Source organism: Leucoraja erinacea, chromosome 13, assembly GCF_028641065.1.
Source record: "Leucoraja erinacea ecotype New England chromosome 13, Leri_hhj_1, whole genome shotgun sequence".
In the NCBI taxonomy this organism is placed as follows: Eukaryota; Metazoa; Chordata; class Chondrichthyes; order Rajiformes; family Rajidae; genus Leucoraja; species Leucoraja erinaceus.
This window is the reverse complement of record NC_073389.1, coordinates 26,753,594-26,775,966: the sequence shown is the minus strand read 5'-3', so window position 1 is coordinate 26,775,966 and position 22,373 is coordinate 26,753,594. Positions and strand designations below refer to the sequence as shown.

At 45.0% G+C, this 22,373-nt stretch overlaps 1 protein-coding gene across 1 annotated transcript; it reads right to left on the bottom strand.

Annotated features, from left to right (window-relative positions):
* Positions 1-1,368: 1,368 nt before the first annotated feature.
* Positions 1,369-21,254, bottom strand: dpt (dermatopontin). The gene is made up of 4 exons (XM_055644662.1): positions 20,886-21,254; positions 7,255-7,380; positions 2,927-3,034; positions 1,369-1,696 (listed from the first exon to the last, which is right to left on the bottom strand). Exons 1-4 carry the CDS (start codon positions 21,158-21,160, stop codon positions 1,630-1,632), a joined length of 576 nt encoding a protein of 191 aa, XP_055500637.1. The 5' UTR covers positions 21,161-21,254; the 3' UTR covers positions 1,369-1,629.
* Positions 21,255-22,373: the final 1,119 nt, after the last annotated feature.

Genomic DNA, 22,373 nt, shown 5'->3' with positions numbered 1-22,373 from the left:
CGCCTGCCAGCATTTCTGAGCCCAATGGGACAGACTGCTCCTTCGGCCTACAGCCTCTTTGGAGCCTTGCTGGAGCTTACTGTGCAGGCCGCGCCTGCCATTACTCCAAGCCTGATTCGACAGGCCGCTCCTTCGGCCCCTTCTGCTCCTTCGGAGCCTTAGCGGAGCTCACTGAACAGGCCTGCCATTACTCCAAGCCTGATTCGACAGGCTGCCTTTTTGGAGCCTTGCAGGAGCTGACTGTGCAGATCACGCTGCCAGTTTCTCCCAGCCTGGATTGCTCCTTTGGCCAACTGCTCCTTTGGAGCCTCAGCGGGCCTCACTTGACAGGTCACGCCTGCCAGTACTGCAAGCCAGGTTCAACAGGCTGTTTTTGTGGGGCCATCTAGTGACTCCGGACTGCTCCTTTCCGGAGCTTCAGCGAAGGTAGCTGTACGGGTCGTGCCCGTCAGCTTCTCCGCCAATCGCTGCCTGCTCCCTTCTGGAGCCTACACGGTGGCTGAACGGGTAGCTCACGTCAGCTTCACCGCGGTCAACTGCCTGCTCTCTTTTGGAGCCTCTACGGTGGTAGCTGCACGGGCCGCACCCGTCAACCTCAAGACGGCAGCTGATTTTAAGCCGTGGCTGTACAACCTCACCAGCTGTAGCTGTACGGGCCACCCCCGTCAGCTGCTCGAGTCCGGCCGCCTGCTCCCGTTCGGAGTCTCCACGGCGGTAGCTATACGGGCTGAGCCCGTCGGCTTTTGGAGTCCAGCCACCTGCTCCCGTTCAAAGCCTCCATCGGCAGTAGCTGTATGAGCTGCACCTGTCAGCTGCTTGAGTCCGGCTGCCTGCTCCTGTTCGGAGCCTCCATCGGCGGTAGCTGTACGAGCTGTGCCCGTCAGCTTCTCCGGGTCCACTGCACCTATCTTCGGAGCAGCGGCCAATTCCTGAAAAAAACAAATTCTTACCTGCCGGAGCAGTTTCGAACTGCTCCGAATCCCGCGCCATGTGTCGACGTATTGACACGCATGTGGGCTGGCGGGTTCTTCAAGTAGTCTCATCACGAGACTTCGATATAAAATCCCCTTCACCTACCACTTGCCAGGCTTTGTCCTGCCCCATTTCCTTTTCCAGCTCACTCCCCCCTCCGCGCCCGTCTGAAGAAGGGTGCTGACCCGAAACGTCACTTATCCATGTTCTCCAAAGATGCTGCATGACCCTCTGAGCTTCTCCAGCACTCTGCGTTCTATTACCTTTTAGTGGTGTTAGCTAAAGTATTTACAATCTATGAAGATAACATTAACTCTACACAGGAATCCAGGCAGAACCATGAATATGCACATAATGTTGTGAAAGTGCATTGTTTGGCGAGTCGAGACGATCGAGTAAAGTAAAATTCTTTATTTTTAACGATAATAAAGCGATTTACTTGAGCGAGTTTTAAACAGCCAAAATAACGAAGCTCCTTCGAACAGGGTGGAGCTTGAATGAATGCTTTACCAAAAGCCCGTGAAAACACTCCCGTTGCGTGCATTGCTTTCTTTTAAAGAAATTGTTTAGAGAGCAGAAGAGATTTTTTATTAATAGAGGCAACTCAGCTAAACATATCTTGTTCCCTGGTCAATATCAGGACTCAGCTTGCAACGTCTACAGGTTGTCAAAAGGACAGTCAAAGGTGGTCATCAGACAGATTATGTATTTCCATTGACGATCCCTGTAAATAAGCAAATAATTGTTAAATGCAGTTTGGATGCTGCTCTATCAAATGGAAATAACATTCAAGTAGAATAATAGCACAGTGACACAGTGCTAGAGCTGCTGCCACACAGTGCCAGAGACACGGGCTTGATCCTGATTACGGGCGTTGTCTGTGTGGAATTTGCATCGTTGCACTGTGACATCATGGGTTTTCTCCGGGTGCTGGTTTCCATCCACATTCCTAAAGCGTGCAGGTTTGTAGGTTAATTGGCTTCTGTAAATTTCTCCTAGTATGTAGGATATGACAGCGCGATAACATCGAACTGGGGTGGAAGATTGCAACCTTCACGTGTTTCGATGAATGCAATCAACCCGGCGTGCACAATCAAATAAGATCAAATAGAACAAGTTGTCCTACAGCTTTAGGCTGCACACGCCATACGCAACAACAAGAAGAGCATAGAACTAGTGTGAACGCATGATCGATGGTCGGCGTGGACTCGGTGGGCTGATGGGCCTGTTTCCACGCTGTATCTCTAAACTAAACTAAAATAAGTGAGCAAGTTCTAGGCAATTAGTTAGAAAATAATACTTTTGCTATGTAGTTTAGTATTTACTTTGGATCATAGAATCAGGTGGCATGGAAAGTCTGGAACTTCAGCCCAATTTGCCCACACTGACCAACATGCCCCATCTGCACTAGCCTCACCTGCCTGCATTTGGCTCATATCCCTCTAAACCTATCCTACCCATGTACATGTCCAGATGGGGTTTTTTTAATGTTGTGATAGTACCTGCCTCAACTACCTCCACTGGCAGTTCGTTCCATATACCCACCACCCTCTGTCTGAAGAAGCTGCCTGCTCGGGTTCCTATTAAACCTTTCCCTTCTCACCTTAAACCTCTGTCCTCTGGTTCTTGATTCCCCTACTCTGGGTAAAAGACTGTGCATTTACCCTATCTATTCCTCTCATGATCTCTATAAGATCACCCCCTCATCCTGCGCTCCAACGAATAAAGTCCTAGTCTGCTCAACCTCTCCATACGTATACCTCAGTCAACCCAATAGCTCAGTCAACCTCTCCCTATAGCTCAGTCAACCTCTCCCTATAGCTCCAATCTTTTCTGCCAATACTATTTTAATTTAATACATGATTACCTTCAAGCAAAGTGTATAGTTAACCTCATTATTTGAAACAATAATTACAAGCAAGTGTATTGATAGATTTTTCATATTTATACCAACCTTGACACAGCTGAAAAAGTAGTTCCAGCTCCCCTGATGAAATAGCCGTATTGTGGCATCACAAAATGTCCTTCTTCTTCATATTGCTCAGGGACGTCAGTTGTTTGCCTTGCAATCACACAAAGTGTTAATTTATTCCATTATAAAAAATTACAGCCAAGTGAATATTGTCCTGGGGAATTATATGTTAAAAGTTTATGACAAGACCTAACTTACTCTGGCAAGATCATCAAGGCAAACCTGTTGTCATTGAAGATGGCCTTTGGTCTCTTCCATGGCTTAACATCTAACATCTAACCTGAGGATCCTGGTTTTAATCTCATTACCAGTGAGTAAACACAAATCTCCGCAATACGGTACCAATCAAATGAGCCGTGTTTTGTGACATAGTCACAGAGCCAAACAGCATGGAAACGGTGCTTTCGGCACAGTTCATCCATGCCGATAAGATCTCCCAACTAAGATAGTCCCAGTTGCCTGCACTTGGTCCATATCCCTCGAAGCCTCTTCTACCTATACCTGCGCAATGTGACAAATTACCTCAGAATCCGCTGTACAATCGAGCCTGCAGTACTAATTTCCTCTTGTGCCATTGAGCCCTGTTCTGTAGGCCCTCTGCTCATTTACTCTATATTAATCTCACAGCAATCAATAATTATATAGAACGTAGTACAGTACAGCACAGGGACAGGCCCTTCAGCGCACTATATCCGTCAAACATGGTTTCAAGTTAAATTAAACTCTTTTGCCTGCATGTGATCATATCCCTCCATTTCCTGCATTTACATATACATACATAGGTATATATCCTCTTAAATGTCACTATGGTACCTGCCTCCACCACCAACTCTTGCAGCGCATTCCAGGCACTCACCACTCTCTATGAACCTGTCCCGTATATCTCTTTTAAACTTTCCCCTTTTCACCTTATAGCTGCCCTTAAGTCTATGGCCTTTAATTCCAAAATTTGGGCATGAAACTCGACTTTTAAACAGTTATATCTGAGGAGCACAGACCCTTTGTCTGTGTTCACCCTTTTCCAAAATTGCCCTCAGTTTGTTCTCTAAAGTTGAGGGGCTGACTATTGTTCCAACAGACTGTTCTAAAGGAACCATATTAAAACAAAGCTCAGCTTGTCTGACCTTGCAAATAGAATATAGACTATACAGCTAACTGATAAATGCTATTTACTGCACTAGTGTACAGATCCTGGGGCCAAAAAACAAGTTAATAATGCACATTGTTTGAATGATAACAATCTCTTTTAGCTTTTGAGGCTCAAACATAATCATGAAGTCTAGATTAGAGTGCTGGAGACCAGGCAGCTTCTCTGGAGAAAAACGACGGGTGGCGTTTTGGGTCGGAACCCATCTTCAGACTGAAAATAAGAGGGGGGGGGGCATGACTGGAGGTGGAAAAAGGCCAGAACAAATGAGGGCTGGCAACAGATGACCAAGGAAGGGTGGAGCTCATAATGGCACATTGTTGGTTGTGGAAGAGTTGATAACGAAGGGATACAAAGATGCCAACAGTGGCAGCAGTAGGACGACAAGAGTTGGGGGGGGGGTGAGAGGGAATGCAGGGAAATTAGAGAAATCAACGTTCATACTGCTGGGTTGTAAGCTGCCCAGCGAAATGTGAGGTGCAATTTGTGTGTGGCCCCACTCTGAGTAGAGGATGCCCAGGCCAGAAATCACGATGGGAATGGGAGGTGGAGGTAAAATGTTTCGCAACCGGAAGATAGAGGATCGACTGTGAGTTAGATTAGAGTGTATTAGCTATAAACAGAGGTTGGGCAAACTTGGATTGTTTTCTCTGGAACATCAGTGGTTGAGGGGAGACCAAATAGAAGTTTATAAAATGACGAGAGGTGATGATAGGGTAGACAGTCAGAACCTTTTTCCCAGTGTGGAAATGTCAAATATTAGCATTAAGGTGAGATAGGGATTTTTTTTTACATAAAAGGCGATCGATGTCTGAAATGCGCTACCAGGACTGGTGGTAGATGCAGATATGATTCGGCATTTAGGTAGCTTTTAAAGAGGCACGTGATTATGCAGGAAATGGAAGTGTATGGATCGTGTGCAGGCAGAAGTGATTAGATAATTTGGCACGATGTTCGTAGTGCCGGATTTACATATAGGCCTGGCAGGCTGAAGCCTAGGGCCCCAAAATCTAGGGGGCCTCCGGCCAAGGTGTATAATATTTTTGACACTGTCATAGGCCTTTCTTACATATGCTGTCACAACGCACTGTAGTCTCTAAACAACCCTTCAGTAATTTTACTTGCCCTCCATTTCAGAATAATCCTGTTTTAAGCCGATAACTCGACACCAGCACTGGCAATGAATACATTTTTAAAAAGCGTAGCTTTCCAGCCCCTTATCCATGCTCGGCTGCACATCGGTGTCAATCTGGTGGCACCGGGGTCCAGCAAACATTCACGCGTGCTCCAGTAAGCAGCGATGGAGGATGTAGGGAGCATCTTTGGATACTTGCAGGCTTCAAAAGTCAAAACTCAGAGGTAAGTAGGAAAGTGCAAAGATATTTGAACTAGGAAGTTTGCAAGGAGCATTGCTAGGGGTAGAGCTGATAATCATTGCTATAAACCTACTGTGTAGTGTTGTGGCTGCCACTGTCAGTTTACTAATAAAACTGCTTATTTGTAGCATCTTTGTTAACGATAGGAAAAAGCATTCTCGTTTTGTAAACGGTTTTTGGAAGCAGATTTGATCAGATTCGATTCAGATTTTGCAATATAATTGTCAATAAGGAGCAATTCTTTAAAAAATATTTCCCAAATATTATACAGAAAAAAAATGTTCTTCAAATGAGATCCACTACACAGCATAAGTGGATCCCATTTTGTGAGAACGCCCCTTCATGTTTTCCTTTCTAATAACTATTGAAGATTAATTTTACTTTTTATTTTCAGATTCTAATCTGAGCATGAGTAAAATATTTGAAAAAGTGGTGCTAGCAAGCGCAAGAGAAAGAGACTTGAAAATGACACGGTAAAGAAGTTAAGACCAATCACTGCTTTCTTGGATCAGCCACTGACAGAGGCAACGTGCCAGCGGTGAAGCATTGATACTAACACAAGGAAATCAGTGTGGTGGAGCTATCCAGCCAACTACTAGCATTCAACCAGAAGAAAACCTCCATGAAACAGAAACAGCGAATCAGGACGTGGGACAGCAAGCTGAATATGAGAAAGCAGCCATGATGCCGGCTCAAAATGAAAATATAGAACTAATTCAAGAGTCACTTAATGGACAGGGAGAGGTTAAAGAGCAACAAGAAAATAATGTGGATAGTCAGAGTTTTCAGCTCACACCTGCTAAGGTAGGCCAAGTCCAAGGTATTCCAGACTCAGATATAGATAATGCCAAACATAGATCTACTCAGTCTGAAGAAGGGCCTCGACCCGAAACGAAAAAAGCCTATTTCCTTCGCTCCATAGATGCTGCCTCACCCGCTGAGTTTCTCCAGCATTTTTGTCTACCTTCTACTGTAACAGACGTTGGTTTGTGGACAGAATTATCACATGAGGACGTATCCTATTGGGTAGAAAGGGGCCCCTCTCAAGTTCAGCATCATTGTGGACCATTTTAAAATTCCAAGCGGGTGTATAAAAAACAGTCTAGGTTTTGCACAAAAGTTCTTTTTTATTCAACAAAAGTCAATGGAGAAACATATAGCCAAGACTGGCTTGTGTATTCTCCCTCAAAAGGCTGGATATATTGCTTTTTTTGTAAACTCTTTCCAAACATTGCATCTTCTGCTACATCATTCAGCCTCTGAAGGGTTTGATGATTGACAAAACTCCTGTCTTATCCAAACTCATGAAAACTCAGAGAAGCCCAGGAATGCCATGTTGACCTACTTAACAAGAAAGCGAGAGCAAACGTTAACTTCGTGGGGGTGGGGGATTGGGAGGGGCCTCACAAGTGGAATAGCCTATGGCCTCTCTTCTAAATCTGGCTCTGGATGTTCGGCTCTGACGTTGTGGGCAATAAGGCCTGTTCCTGTGCTGTGCTGTTCGACATATTAAATGACACAGATGTTCTAATTAACAAATTTAAAGGACATTTGGACAGGTACATGGATTGGAAACCTTCAGAGCAATATGGGCCAAATGTGGGCAAATGGGAGCTTAGCTGGAGCATCTTGGTTGGCATGGGCAAGTTGGACTGCAGGGTCTGTTTCCGTGGTGCATGACTGTAACTTAACTCCTCACCTCCTTTACACATCTGTAGGGAAAGCAACATTTACGTATGCGAGGGACCAGAATTAATAGGAAAAATATTGAATAAATGTCAACTAACCGGCATTGATACGGGCATCTTCTGTTGTATTTGCAGCAGAGGAACTGCCAGTCCCGATCTTGAACGCTCTCAAAGTATCGGCTTTGTATTCCAGCTACAATACCATTGTTTGTACAAGTGTGGTACCTTGAAATAAGCAGTGATCAAATGTTATCATTTGCAAAGCAGACCAGAAATAGGTGATTAAATGCAGGTTATCTGAACATCAAATGAAGAGTACAGTTGTTACCATCACATACAGATCCGCCATTGTTCGATAATTCAGGCTATAAAGTCCAACTTCCAAATTAATCTTTGATTGGGAGGTTGGGATTTCATCCAAATGAAGAATGAATAAAATGTCTGAATAGTTTGTTTTTATTATCCAGTGAAAATGAACTAACATGCCCATAAGTTGATGGCATCATACATCTGCCAGAGAAGTGAGGGATCAAAGCTTATTTGGGGGCCTGGGGGATTGGATAAAATGGGTGACGGAGGATGGGGGGGGGGAGTGATTTTAAAGAAGACAACTTAGTTTAGTTTATTTTAGTTTAGTTTAGAGATATAACATGAAAACAGCCCCTTCGGTCCACTGAGTCCACGGCAACCATTGATCACATGTTCTCACTAGTTATCCCACTTTCGCATCCACTCCCTTGACACGAGGGACAATTTACAGAGACCAATTAACCTACAAATCTGCATATCTTTGGGATGCGGGAGGAAGCCCGAGCACCCGGAGGAAACAGAGAGATCATGCAAACTCCACACAGGTAGCATCCAAGGTGACCCAAAATGTGGTCTGTCCATTCCCTCCCCAAATGCTGCCTGACCCACTGAGTTCCCCCAGCACTTTGCATTTTGGAGAACATTTGGGAAATTATAATTATAAGTAAATAAGCACAGTTTATAGCACAGAATCTCAATGGGTCTTTCGTCAGATACATAAATGATCATGTACTGTCAGTGAAAGAAAATGTATTGCATTGAAATTGGACCCACTTGTGTAATTTGCAGATAGAAAGCCATTTCACACATGCTAAGTTATGCTAATGATTGTTTCCATATTAATTGTCAGCCATTGAGAATTTCACCCCAGCACTTCTGAATCCAATTTACTTTGGTGTGTGTGATGACAAACACATTAAGGTGAATGATGCTTAGAAGCACTGTGTTATAAGAAGGTCTAATGATGTCATCTGAAAGTACTTACGAATTTATGGATAGAAACTAGCAATAAATGGAGTAACTGCAACTCACACATATCACACAGCAAAATTATAAGGAAACGCTGAGCACACATTATAAAGTGATAGGCATTTAATCAACATCATATCCACAACCTCTATCAGGCTCATTGTATGTCCAACAGAAATGCTAACAATAATACTCAGGTGACACAATGATGCAGGGGTAGAGTTGCAGCCTCACAGCACCAGAGAACCAGGTTTGATCCTGATCTCGGATGCTGTCTGTACGGAGTTTGTATGTTCTCCATGTGATCAGGTGGGTTTTCTCCCACGTCTCTAGAGATGCTGTCAGTCCCGCTGAGTCACTCCAGCATTTCGTGTCTACCTTTGATTTAACCCACCATCTGCAGTTCTTTCCTACAGGTTTGTAGGTTAATTGGCTTCAGTAAAAATTGTCCCTAGTATGTAGGATAGTGCTAGTGTACAGAGTGACTACTAGTCAGTGGGCGAAAGGGCAAGTTTCCACGCAGTATCGCTAAAGTCTAAAGTCTAAATCACAGCAGCTCGATACGAGCCTCTTCAAAGTGATGCCATCACTGCACCTTCGACGAGCACAGACAAAGGATTGGTTTGGAGCCACATATGACTAAGTGGTCAAATAGATCAGATCATCTTGTTGGGGGAGAGACCACAAGGCAGAAGCCCCCTATCACTCACTTCTCTGGCAATCTTCATGCTACCATACTGTTGCTGCCTTGGAAGAGCTGACCATTTCTTAGCAGCTGCTTTTAGGTATTTGGAGTGAAAACACCCTAATGATTTTTCTTTTATTAAAAGTGGCAAAGCAAGGTCCAAGTCTATTCCTATGCAGAGAGGGGTGAAAAGGTTAAATATTTTTAAATATATAAAAGATACATGGTGGAATACTTGACTAGGTTGTAGCTGGAGAGAGACTTGACTAGGTTGTGCATATTGTAGCTTGTATTGTCCAAACTGAGATGAGAGAAATGTCAAGTATCATCTGAGGCTACCAACTGACTCAGGTTGATGCTATATTGAGACAATGACATGATGCCTTTGCATCTCTTCCAACCTGCCTTGCTCTAGATGGAAGTACCAACTGGGCGATAAGATGCCGCTTGAAATGTCCCGGTGTCCTGCACTTCAAAGTATCTCTGTCCTGGGTCTGATAAGAGAGCACCGTACCAACCGTGATAAGATGCATTTAAAAGTCCTTGTGTCTACTAATTGATAAGAGACAAGCTCAGAAACATCATGTAGTGATGTATATTGGCTGCATCTTGTGGCCATTACTAACATCTTTGGAATGTGATTAAGTGACACACAGTATAAAACACCATGCAAATCTTTGTTCATTGAAGTTTGCAGCACGGGGAAGTCTGTTGCTTACTTGACTGGTGTATCCCCATCACTTCCGCCGGCTGATGATCAGTAAAACTTGAGTTGGTTTACCTAACGTTATTGTGAGTTGTCTGTTTTTTAAGTAGTGAACCTTATCAGGTGTAAATCATGGGATTTCTGATGTTAAAAACAAACTTGGGGAATCAGGTCTCTGCTTTACCCCTCTCTGCATAGGAATAGACTCAGGTCTTGCTTTGCCACTTTCAATAAAAGTGTGGGCATTGATATGAATCTTCTCAAGTCCCAGCTTAGTGGTGCTGGAGGTAGACCAGATCATGTGATGGGAAGAAGTTATAAAACCACATGCTTTTGAAAATACAGGTCCACCACATCTTACAAACACTTGACTTATGGAACATAGAACTCAGAACAGTATAGCACAAGAACAGGCCCTTCAGCCCACAATGTCCATGCTGAAAATGATGCCAAGATAAACTGATCGAATCTGCCTACAAATGATCCATATCCCTCCATTCGCTGAATATCTATGTGCCTATCTAAATGCCTCTTTAATACCAGTATCATATCTGCCACTACTCCCGCTCTGGTAGCATGTTCCAGGTACACACCACCCTCTGTGTAAAAAATAATTTCGGCACACATCTCCATTAAACTTTGCCCTTCTCAGCTTGAAGCTATGCCCTCTAGACTTTGACATTTCCACTCTGAGGAAAAGGATTCTGACTATCTATGTCTCTCTCAATTTTATAGACTTCTATCGGGTTTCTCCTCAGCCTCCGACATTCTAGAGAAAACAATCCAAGTCTAGCTAATATCCCAATCCCTGATGCATTCTGGTAAACCTGCACCCTCTCCAAACCCTCCATGTCCTTCCTGTAATGGGGTAACCAGAGGTGCAATCGTACAGCTTGTATGTACAAGCAATAAATCAGTAAACATTTATTACTGACGATTTAGTTATCTTTAAAATGGTTAATCTAGGAAGGAAGGAGAAACCAGAAGATGTTAAAATGGCAAATGGCAAGTCAAGGTAAATCAAGTAAAATCAATTAATGTCTAAATTAGGTTTTGAAAAGGTCAAACTACAGATTAAATCATAGAATGCAATTAGTGAACAGTCTGGATTTTAAAAAGGCAAACCAAGCTTGCTGATTTAAATTACATTTTATAAGTATATATGGATTTCTAAAAACACCTAAGATGCTGCCACCTGCAAATTTACAAATTAGGAGCTACCCTTCAAGTCTACTCCACCATTTCACGTGTCCATGGCTGATCTAATTGGAATCTCAATCCCACATTCCAATTTATCTGCAGTAATCTTTTTCTCCTGAATTATCAAGTATCTACCTATTTCTGACTTTAAAAGATTCAAAGAGTTTGCTTCCACCACTGTCTCAAAATATCACCTGGAGTGTTCAAACTTTTTCACACAAAGGTGGTGGGTGAATGGAAACGAGCTGCCGGAGGAGGTAGTAGAGGCACATACTATTGCAACATTTAGACAGGTGCATGGATAGGAAAGGTTTAGATGGATACTAGACCAAGTGGGACCCGTTGGGTCCCGTTCCCTCAACGTGCGGTTGCGGGGGGGATCGGGGCTGCCTGTGGCATCACATACACACTAACCACCCCCCACACACGTGGAGGGGGGGAGGGGGGGGGGGGGGGAGGGGGGGGGGGGGGGGGGGGGGGGGGATGAGAGAGAGAGAGGGAGAGAGAGAGAGAGAGAGAGAGGGAGAGGGGGAGAGAGAGAGGAGGGGGGGGGGAAGGGGGAGAGGGGGTGTAGAGAGAGGAGGGGGAGAGGGTGGTGGGGTAGCGGGAGAGGGGGAAGGGGGGAGAGGGGAGAGAGAGTAGAGAGGAGGGGAGGGGAGGGGTGCGAGAGAGTAGAGGGCAGAGAGGAAGGGGAGAGAGAAGAGTGGGGAGGAGGGGGGGGGGTGGGGGTAGGGAGGTGGGGGGAGAGAGAGAGGGGGAGGAGGGGAGAGGGGGAGGGGGGGGAGAGGGGGGGAGGGAGGGGAGGAGGGGAGGGGGGAGAGGAGGAGGGGGATAGGAGGAGGGGAGAGAGAGGAGGAGGAGGGGGGGGGGGGAGACGGCGAGCAGATGGGCCCACGGCGAGCTGGCGGGGCCACGGCGAGCGGACAGCAATAAAAGGACTGCGATTCGCGGGGGTGTGATGTCACTCGCAGATCGTGGAAAACATCCTTGCAGGGCAGTCCCATGTGACGTCATCAGCATTTATTTTTAAAGATATTTCAGATTTGTGAACATTTTCATAAATAACTCGAGAAATAAAACATGAATTTTTCAGATGAGATGATTTCTGAATCCAAGGGATAAAACTACAGGAATATGTAAAAAAATTACCATTAGAGCATTGTTGTTTCTAGATAATGTGATTATACACACACACATCCAAGATCAGTGTTTTAAGTATTTAATAGATACTAGACTAAGTGGGACCCGTTCGGTGTGGGGAAGGAGGGGTGTGGGGAAGGGGGTTGTTTGTGGAAGGGGAGGGGGGTGGGTGAGGGGGAAGGGGGTTGGGGGATGGGGGGTGTGGTGAAACGGGGGGTGTGTGGGGGGAAGGGGGGGGGGGGGGGGGGGGGAAAGGGGTGTGTGGGGAGGGGGTGGTCGCAGCAGACACAGCTCGCACTCACGCAGCAGTTCCCAAGCTTTCGGCCTCACGCAGTAGATCCCGGTCCCACTCCGGCTTCACTCAGAGGCTTCCAGTTCAACTCAGCAGCTTCCGGCTGGTCGTGCTGGCTGCCATAGAAGCAGTCCGCAGGCTGCTCACTCTCCGCGGGCTGCGCACTCCCCACGGGCTGTGCCCTGTGCGCGGGCTGCTCAACACAAGCCTTCAGATACAAGCCTAGCCTACATTATATCTTGCACTTCAAGGTTATTTTTTGCACTAAATGTTGTACCCTTTATCTGTGCACTGTGCTTGATTATATTCATATATAGTTGTTTATTTGACTGGATAGCATGCAAACAAAAGCTTTTCACTGTTCCTAGGTATTTGTGACAATAACAAACTAAATTAAAGTAAACTAGGGCGACACAGTGGCGCACCGGTAGAGTTGCAATTTTACAACACAAGAGACCTGGGTTCAATCCTAATTACAGGTGGTATCTGTACAAAGTTAGTACGATCTCCCTATGACTGCATGGGTTTTCTCCGAGTGCTCTGGTTTCCTCTCACACTCCAAAGATATGCAGATTTGTAAGTTAATTGGCTTTTGTAAATTGGAAATTGTCCCTGGTGTGGTGGATAGTGCTAGTAAATGGGGTGGTCGCTAGTCAGCGCGGACTCGGTAGGCCGAAGGGCCTGCTTACACACTGTATCTCTAAAGTCTAATGTTTAAACTAAACTAAACTAGTCTGTCCAATAAGAGTATATATATACCTAATCTAGTTAAATTCCACTGAATTGTGCAAGAGATTTACGAATTGAATTGGAGATGGGTTGTTAGTGCTATATAACATACCTTAAATACAAATTCCTATCTGTCCAAACATTGTGCAGTCACATGCTATTCCAAAATGGACACTTGTTCCAACTGGCATCTCATAAACCAGGGTTCCTGGAAATTGCACATGGCTTAATGTTGGTGGAGTTGCAATTTAGCATTTTCCACTGACAGCTGCCAAATTTACACCACTACACCGCCAGCCACCAGCTGTTCCCTCTCCTGGAAAGACAGCATGTGAGCTTTCTTGTTGCAAAAACAGTGAGGGGCACAGCATGTGAGATATCCTGCTGCAAGTGCATCCCAAAGGTTCAATAAATGTGTGTTTATATTGCAGAAGTGTTTCCACTGGCAGCGGGCGTGTTTCAGTATTAGAGGTCACTCATCTTCGTCTTGTGATTATGCTGTATGACTTTATTCCTCGGGACATCAAGTTTGAAGCTCCCCAGAAAATTGCAATGAACACATGCCTATAAACTTGATAATCACATTCAAATGTAAATTCCATATTTCATTTAAGTTTCAAAGATTAGAAGAATGTTCGCCTATCCATGTTCTTCAGAGAGGCTGCCTGACCCGCTAAATTACTCTGGCACTTTGTGTCTTTTTTTTAGACCAGCATCTGCAGTTCCTTTTGTCTTCAATGATTGGAATATTGGTTTATTTTTATCCCATTGGAAATTAATTAATTTTTATTCTCCCCAACACAGAGGGGCAACTATTAAAATGAAATGAGGACAGCACGCATAACCCTATTTTTTAATTCAAATTATTATTCTTATGTTTTAAATAAAAGTTTGTTTAAACTAATTATCAAGGAAAGAGTGTTCACTTGGCGGCCCTGTTTTCACCAATCTTTCCACCACCACACACAAGAAGCGCAAGATAAACACCATTGTTTGCAGATGCCGAAAGTGTGTTCAGCTCTGGCTGAACAACTTCTAATCTTGTGTGTGGACTCAATAAGATCAACAACGATTTCAAACTGAACTCTAAAATTCTGTGGAGAAAGAAATTAGAAGCCAAGAAATTCTTTAGTAGCCACAGGGATACATTAATCTAGAGATAAATGGTGCTTGCCAACAATTTTGGTTATGGATCTGCCACTGAGAATTAAGACTTCATTATTGGATGGTCCTTTGAGGTGTGCACAAGGAAGGATGGCAGTAAATCTAATAGTGAGGCTCAGTGGCTTAAGGGTATATCAGTGGATTGGATGTGTTTGGGGTAGGGGTAATGTTATGGAGTCGTACAGCAGCAAAATAGGTCAAGGGCCCACCCTGTCCTTGAAAGTGGTCACAGGTGGATAAGGGTGATCAAGAAGGCTTTTGGCACATTGGCCTTCATCAGTTAGGGTATAGAGGTTGTGAGGTCATGGTACAATTGTACAAAACATTGGTGAGGCCACATTTGAAGTATTGCATTCAGCTTTGGCCAGCCACCCTGCTTTACGAAATATGTTATTAAGCTGGAAATGGAGCGGAGAAGATTTATGAGGATGTTGCCAGGACTCGAGGGCCGGAGCTACAGGTTGTGCATGCTAGGACTTTATTCCTTGGAGCACAGGAGGATGAGGGGTGGTGATCTTATGGTGGTGTACAAGATTATGAGTGGAATAGCAGAGTCGTTTACCCAGAGTAGGTGAATGAAGAACCAGAGGACACAGGTTCAAGGTTGTCGAGTTATGCTTGTAATAAGGCTCGTACGACGACGTAAACAGAGTATATCTTTAATCTGTACAATAGCAGCAACAGCAAAAGCCTCGTGTGCAAGCCCAGGCAACTCCCTAACTGCCCACACCCTGGGTTCCAGTCACATCCGGTTACTGGAGCCTGGCTTCTGTCACACAGGGTCCTAGTGCCCGTCTGCCCAGCCTTACACTATTATTGCATAATACCACAAAGGTGAGGGGGAAAGATTTAATATGGATCTCAGAGAGACAACTTTCTTTACACAAAGTTTGGTCGGTGCTTGGAATGAGCTGCCGGAGGAGATAGTTGAGGCAGGTACTATCGAAATGTTTAAGAAACATTTAGACAGGTACATGGATAGGACAAGTTTAGAGGGATATGGGCCAAATGCAGGTAGGCAGGACCAGTGTAAATTGGAGCATGTTGGTTGCCTTGGGCAAGTTTAGCCAAAGGGCCTGTTTCCATACTGTTTGACTATGACTATGTTCTTGATGGTCATTTTGCCCACCTGCACCAATCCCACTTCCCCCCCTTTAGGTCCGCATCCTTCTCTGCTTTACCTATTCAAGTGTCCAGCTAAATTTATCTTAAACAGTGATGGTGTCTAATTCCGTCACCTCCTCTGGCAACAAGTTCCAGATTCAACCATTCTCTGTGTAAAATGCTTACCCTTAAATTTTAAAACTCCTACCTCTTAATCTAAACATAGTCTCTTATGTTTCATGCCTGTACTGAAGGAAGAAAATTCTGACTCTCAGCCCTATCTCAGCCTCTTATAATTTTATATCCCTCTATCAGATCACCCTTCACCCTCCTTCACTCCAGCCTACCCGGTCTCTTCCAATACAGGTGCACAACCTTTTATCCGGTGTTCCAGAAACCGAAAAGCTCCGAAAACCGGCCATTTTTTCCAGATGTCGTCTGCGCACCAAAGCTCGCGTTTGGCGCCAAACTTGACCCAAAACGACCCACGGTCAACCCAGGTCTGTACTACTGTAGCGGCTGCCTCCTCCCTGGAGACCGGGAGACGCTTAAACATCTGTAAATCATTGCTTAAATGTTAGTCAGTTAGTTTGGAGGGCTTTTATGTGAAGGGGTAAACTTTAATTCTTAGTCCCCTACCTGGCCGGAGAGGCGGGGAGCGGTCAGTGCCTTACCGGTTCGCCGTGCAGTAAGCTCCGCAGCGCTGTGGCCGGTGGGGCTGTGGGCGGCGCCAGTTGTAGCTCCGACCCCGGCAACTCTACCCCTGGCTGCGAGGCGCTCCAAATCCAGCGCGGCCCGCGGCCGGACGCCCCAGCTCCGCGAATGTCGGGAGTCGGCGGCGTCGCAGCGGCAAGCTCCGGAGCGCTGTGGCCGCCGACACACAACATCGCGGAGCGTCGCTGGATTTAGAGCCGCGCAGCCAGGGGTAGAGTTGCCGGGGTTGGAGCTCCAACCGGCGCCGCCCGCGGCCGGACGGAGCCCCCAGCTCCGCGGTTCCAAATCCAGCGACGCTCCGCGATGTTGTGTGTCGGCGGCCACAGCGCTCCGGAGCTTGCCGCACGGCGACCCGGTAAGGCATTGCTCGCTCCCCGCTGGTATCCCAGCGCTGCGATGCCGCCGACTCCCGACATTCCCGGAGCTGGGACGTCCGGCCGCGGGCCGCGCTGGATTTGGAGCGCCTCGCAGCCAGGGGTAGAGTTGCCGGGGTCGGAGCTACAACCAGCGCCGCCCGCGGCCGGACGGAGCCCCCAGCTCCGCGAGGTTGGGAGTCGCCGACCAGGTAGGTAGGGGACTAAGAATTAAAGTTTCCCCCTTCACCCCGACTCCACCACCACCACATAAAATCCCTCCAAACTAACTAACTAACATTTATGCAATGATTCTCCCGGTCACCCGGGAGGAGGCAGCAGCTCCAGACTTTTCAAGCCGCCCGCGCTACCTACCTAATCTACGCTAAAAATCTTCCATTCTGAAATCCGAAAATGTCCGAAATCCGACAAGTGTCTGGTCCCAAGGCTTTCGGATAAAAGGTTGTGCACCTGTACATAGAACTAGTTTGAATGGGTGATTGATGGGTTAGTATGGACTTAGGAAAGATACAAAATGCTGGAGTAGCTCGGTGGGTCAGCCAGCATCACTGGCAAACATGGATAAGGTGACATTTTGGATGGGAACATTTCACACTGTACCTCAAGAAAATCCACTATGTGCCCACTTACTTGCGCATAAGTCCCAATGAGGTACATTAGGCCACCTCAGGCAGTCTAGGCGCCACATTTTCAGGGGGACTTCCAGGGGGGGTATTTTAAGTGCATTCTCATAATTTTATCTGGATTAAAGGAGTTGCCGGAAAATCGGTGGTGGACCAGTAATGTCCAAAAGAGAATGTCACTGTACCTCGGTACATGTGATAATAAAGAACTATTGAGCCTTTGAAATAGATAGAAATTAGGTGCAGGAGTAGGCCAGTCGGCCCTTCGAGCCTGCACCGCCATTTATATGATCATGGCTGATCATCCAACTCAGTATCCCGTACCTGCCTTCTCTCCATACCCCCTGATCCCCTTAGCCACAAGGGCCACATCTAACTCCCTCTTAAATATAGCCAATGAACTGGCCTCAACTACCCTCTGTGGCAGAGAGTTCCAGAGATTCACCACTCTCTGTGTGAAAAAAGTTATTCTCATCTTTGAGCCATTAACTAAATTAAAGGGGTCTGAGTTCTGAGCACCAACCTGAAAGAAAGAGCCTATTTATTTGAGGCTGGAGGAAGCAGCATTGTTAAGACCTTATTTTGACTGTGTAGCAGAATTCATTCTCAGTAATGGTCTGAGTTGCAGAGTGACTGATGACACCAGATGCCCACCTGACACAGAAATCATGCAAGCGGGACTGGTGACTGGAAAAGGCCAGTTAACATAACAGATTGAAGTGATTCACTCTGGCAAACATTATAATCATGTTCCGCTCTGATAAAAATCAGATTTTCATGCATGCGGCACTGGGAAAGTAAACAATGTTGAGTTTCCCGGCCAAAGTTAAACGTTTCAAATCATGGAGCTTCTATTGATGCTATGAAAAACTGGAGATAACACAGATTTAAGATGCAGGGAAAGGGGTGGGGGCAGTGGAGTGAAGATCTGTGATAGAACGGAGAGCAGAAAAGATTAAATGACAACACAAGGAACTGTAGACAATGAAATCTTGAGCAAAAAACAAAAGGCTGGAGGAACTCAGCAGTTCAGGTAGCAGATGTGAAAGGAATGGACAGGTGACATTTCAGGCGGGGACCCCTCAGACATTCAGGCTGCCTGACCCGCTGCGTTCCTTCAGATTAAATGACAAAATGGATTGATGTTACAGTTTGCTAAAATGTGGTATTGCAACAGGAAAAGGAGGAAAAAATCGAATGATTTACAGGAGGTGTAGATGGGAGGAATAGAATAATTATCAAAAGTGAATTCTGAAGAAAAATAATGCGACTATTGGAAATTTCAATCATCGAGTCTGCTCCACCATTCGATCATGGCTGACCTATTTTTCCCTCTCAACCCCATTTTCCGACCTTGGTCCCGTAACCTTTGACACCCTTACTAATCAAGAACCTATCATTCTCCGCTTTAATAATATCAAATTACTTGGCCTCCTCAGCCATCTGTGGCAATGAATTCCACAGATGCACCACCCTCTGGCTAAAGAAAGTCCTCCGAGCAAACATGGCTTTAAAATGAGAAGGGCAACATCTAAAGGAGATGTCCCGGGTACGTTTTTTTAATGCGAGAATGGTGGGTACCTGGAACATGCTGCCAGGGGTGTTGGTGGAGGCAGATATGATGGTGGCATTTAAAAGGCTTTTAGATAAGCGCATAGATGTGCAGGGAATGGAAGGGTATGGTTCACGTGCAGGCAGAGGAGATTAGTTTAACTTACTATCATGTTCAGCATAAACACTGGGCCGAAAGGCCTGTTGTTGTGCTGTATTGTTCTATGTTTTATGTTCTAATCCAGAAGCAGTGAGCTTTTGTTGAGAGGCCATTAGAAACTACTTGCACATTAGAAATAGGAGCAAGGGTAGATCATTCAACCCCTCCAGCCTGTTTCATCTTGGCAGATCTAATCATTGGCTTTAATTTCACTTTACTACTGAAATAATAAAATCCTGATTCCCCTAAAGCCCCAAAACCTAACAGCCTTGTGTATATTCAACAATACAGCCTCCTCAGCTCTCCACTGTTGAGAGTTACAAGTCATTTAAGAATAGAAATTCACCCTCATATCTGTACATCTATTTACTTAAAATGTTTTTTATGTTATTAATACAATGCATGATTCAGGGATAGGATAAAATTGTGCATTTACTACAACAGCCCAAGAATGTTGAAACAAGGAACTGCAGATGCTGGTTTACAAAAATAAACGCAAAATGCTGGAGTAATTCAGCAGGTCAGGCAGCATCTCTGGAGAACATGGAGGGGTGATGTTTCTGTTTGGGACCCTTCTATAGACTATTCCTTTCTCTCTGGGTCTCTTGTAACGGGCACTTTCTGCAATCAATTTCTCACTCTCTAAAATCCTCCTTTCTTTCTTCCTTTCTATATCCACTGCATCTAACTGCTTCTTGTGGTCTTTCTCATTTCCTATGACTATCATCCCTTATTTGTTCTTTTCTATATTCTCTAAATTGCTTTCCACCTACACAGTCAGGGCGGGGGGGGGGGGGGGGGGGTGAGAGACAATCACACAATAAGATTAAAGGTCCGTAGACCAGTTCACTGACCAAAAATGATCAGTTCACTGACTCTCAAAACCATCGTAGTACTTCCAATTTACTTCACTCACCTCACCAAAAGAAAGTCTTTACACAAATGTTTTGAGCTTTATTCATGAGCCACTTGGGTATAAAACTAGAGAGCTCCAGCAGAACTACACTGCAGAATATGACACAGTTTGTGAATACAAACAGCTGAAGCAGAAAATCAGAGGAAATGAAGGAAAAGTGTATACACGCTCTTCGTGTACTTTGCATTTGATTGGAGTTAATCTTTAAACAATTAAGAGTGTCCATTGAAGCTGTAATTTCATATTAAATCAAAGTTAACATTCCTTAAAGCTTTAGGTCAGAAAGGCCAAGTATACTTCAAACTTTCCACTGTTGGCGCAGTTCCATGCCATATACATTTCACTTCCTTAACCTTGCATCACGGAGAGGAGGAAATCTAACAGCACTTGTGTGACCAGAACACACGACTCTCGCACAAACATTTGATTCATGTGGCTGTTTCATGCTTACAATCATAATCATAATCGTAATCATAATTGTAATTTATTAGCCAAGTATGTTTTGCAACATACGAGGAATTTGGTTTGCCATACAGTCACACCAAAAAAGCAACAAGACACATAACTACATAAAATTTTGACTTAAACATCCAGCACAGCGGCTCCTCCACATTCCCCACTGTGATGGAAGGCAATAGTCTTATCTTCTTTCCCCCTTTTCTCCCACGGTCGGAAGTTCATGTGCATTTAAACCCAGAAAATAGGTGCCGACAACTGCTTACAGTTTGATCCTGGCTACGGCTGTTGTCTGTATGGAGTTTAGAGTTAGTACATTCTCCCTGTGACCGAGTGGGCTTTCCTCGGTTACTGCAGTTTCCTCCCACATTCCAAAGACGCGCATGTTTGTGGGTTAATTGTCGTCTATAAATTGTCCTTAATGTGTAGAATAGAACTATTATATGGGTGATTGTTGGTTGGTGCGGACTCAATGGGCCAAAACGCCTGTTTCCACGTTCTAAACTAAAACTAAACATATGCAACAATCTGAAAACAACCAGATTCTTCAACAAAGGAATTAATAAATGGACCTGGAAGAAAGCATGTAGATGTGGAGCAGGAGAAGCAAAATAACAATTATATGATTGGTAACTTACCATTCCAAACCCGGGTGCATTATATCATCCCACCAGCATTCTGTCACCTGCCCTAAATCCTCGGGAGTGGGCATGCATTCGAAACTCCAAACTCTATCAGGACCTTCGTTTTGATCAAAGTAACTCTGTATTACTACCAATGCTTCGCCGTCGGGACACTGGAAGTTGAAACCTTGTCGATATTGATTGACCCAATATACATCAGGCGGGGGATAATTTTGACCATAAACCGCAACGATTAGGCCCGTAAGCAAGTAGGCACACTTGAGATGCATTTCTGATGCCTGGACCCACTGTCTGAGACAGTCTGTGTCCACTATTTTATATCGGGTGTAACATTTGGAAAACAGATGTTTCCGAGCCGGAATCCAAAAACTTTTATGATCTGACATGAAAATATGCACATGCTTTAAATCTAATATCCAAATTGTGAAATTGATCATTCTTTTTAAGGTGGACCAGGCATTTAATTTTCTATTTTGAACAAGATTATAATGTTTCAGTTTTTAGTTTTAAAACTGTGTCAACACCGCCCACGATCACCCGTTCACACTAGGACTATGTTATCCCACTTTCTCATCCGCTCCCTACACACAAGAAATAATTTACAGAGGTCAATTTACCCACAAACCCGAACGTCTTTGGGATGTGAGAGGAAACCGGAGCACCCAGAAGAAACCCATGCGAAGGTCTCAAGGAGAATGTGCAAATTCCACACACAAGACAGCACCAGAGATCAGGATCAAACCAAGGTCTCTGGTGCTGAAAGGCTGCAACTCTGCCAGCTGCGCCACTGTGCCACCCTTGCATGGCTTATTCTGTGCTCCATTATTCTAGGCACTCAGACGTTAAAAAGGAATCGGTTTCCATTTCAATCTGTTAAAACATCATCAACTGAATCATTACATTTTATTTTTCTCTCTCTCTCTCTGCAGATAATCCTGGCTTGTTGACTATTTTCAGCATTTTCTGGTTTTCTGCTTTCCAATATTGTGCAATATTTTGGTTTTGCATTTTTCCTTTGCATTACAGTATAAACAGGCATAGACTATTATCAGTGTATAAAGAATGGTGGGTATATGGGAGGGGGGGGGGCTTTCTGGAGCACTAGTATGTGTGTTGTGGGCTGAAGGGACTGGTTTCCAGAGGGCTAGTATGGACATTGTGGGCCGAATGGAATCTTGGGCTGTGTCATTGAGCTCAGTCATTGAGGCCTAGCAGCTCAGTCACTGAGGCCTGGCAGCTCATGTCACTCAGGCCTGGCAGGCTGGCAGCTCAGTAACTCAGGCCTGGCGGGCTGGCAGCTCAGAAACTGCAAGAAATTCTGCCGAACACAGGTGACAGACTCTGTGAGAAAGAAGGGGGAGAGGGTGGACAATCAATTTTAGACATTTTCATCATGTTTTTAGATCACAGCAATGAAGGAGGAAAGTCTATCCTTGCGTGGATCTCTGGAGTGCTAGTATGGGTGCTTTGGGCTGAAGGGGC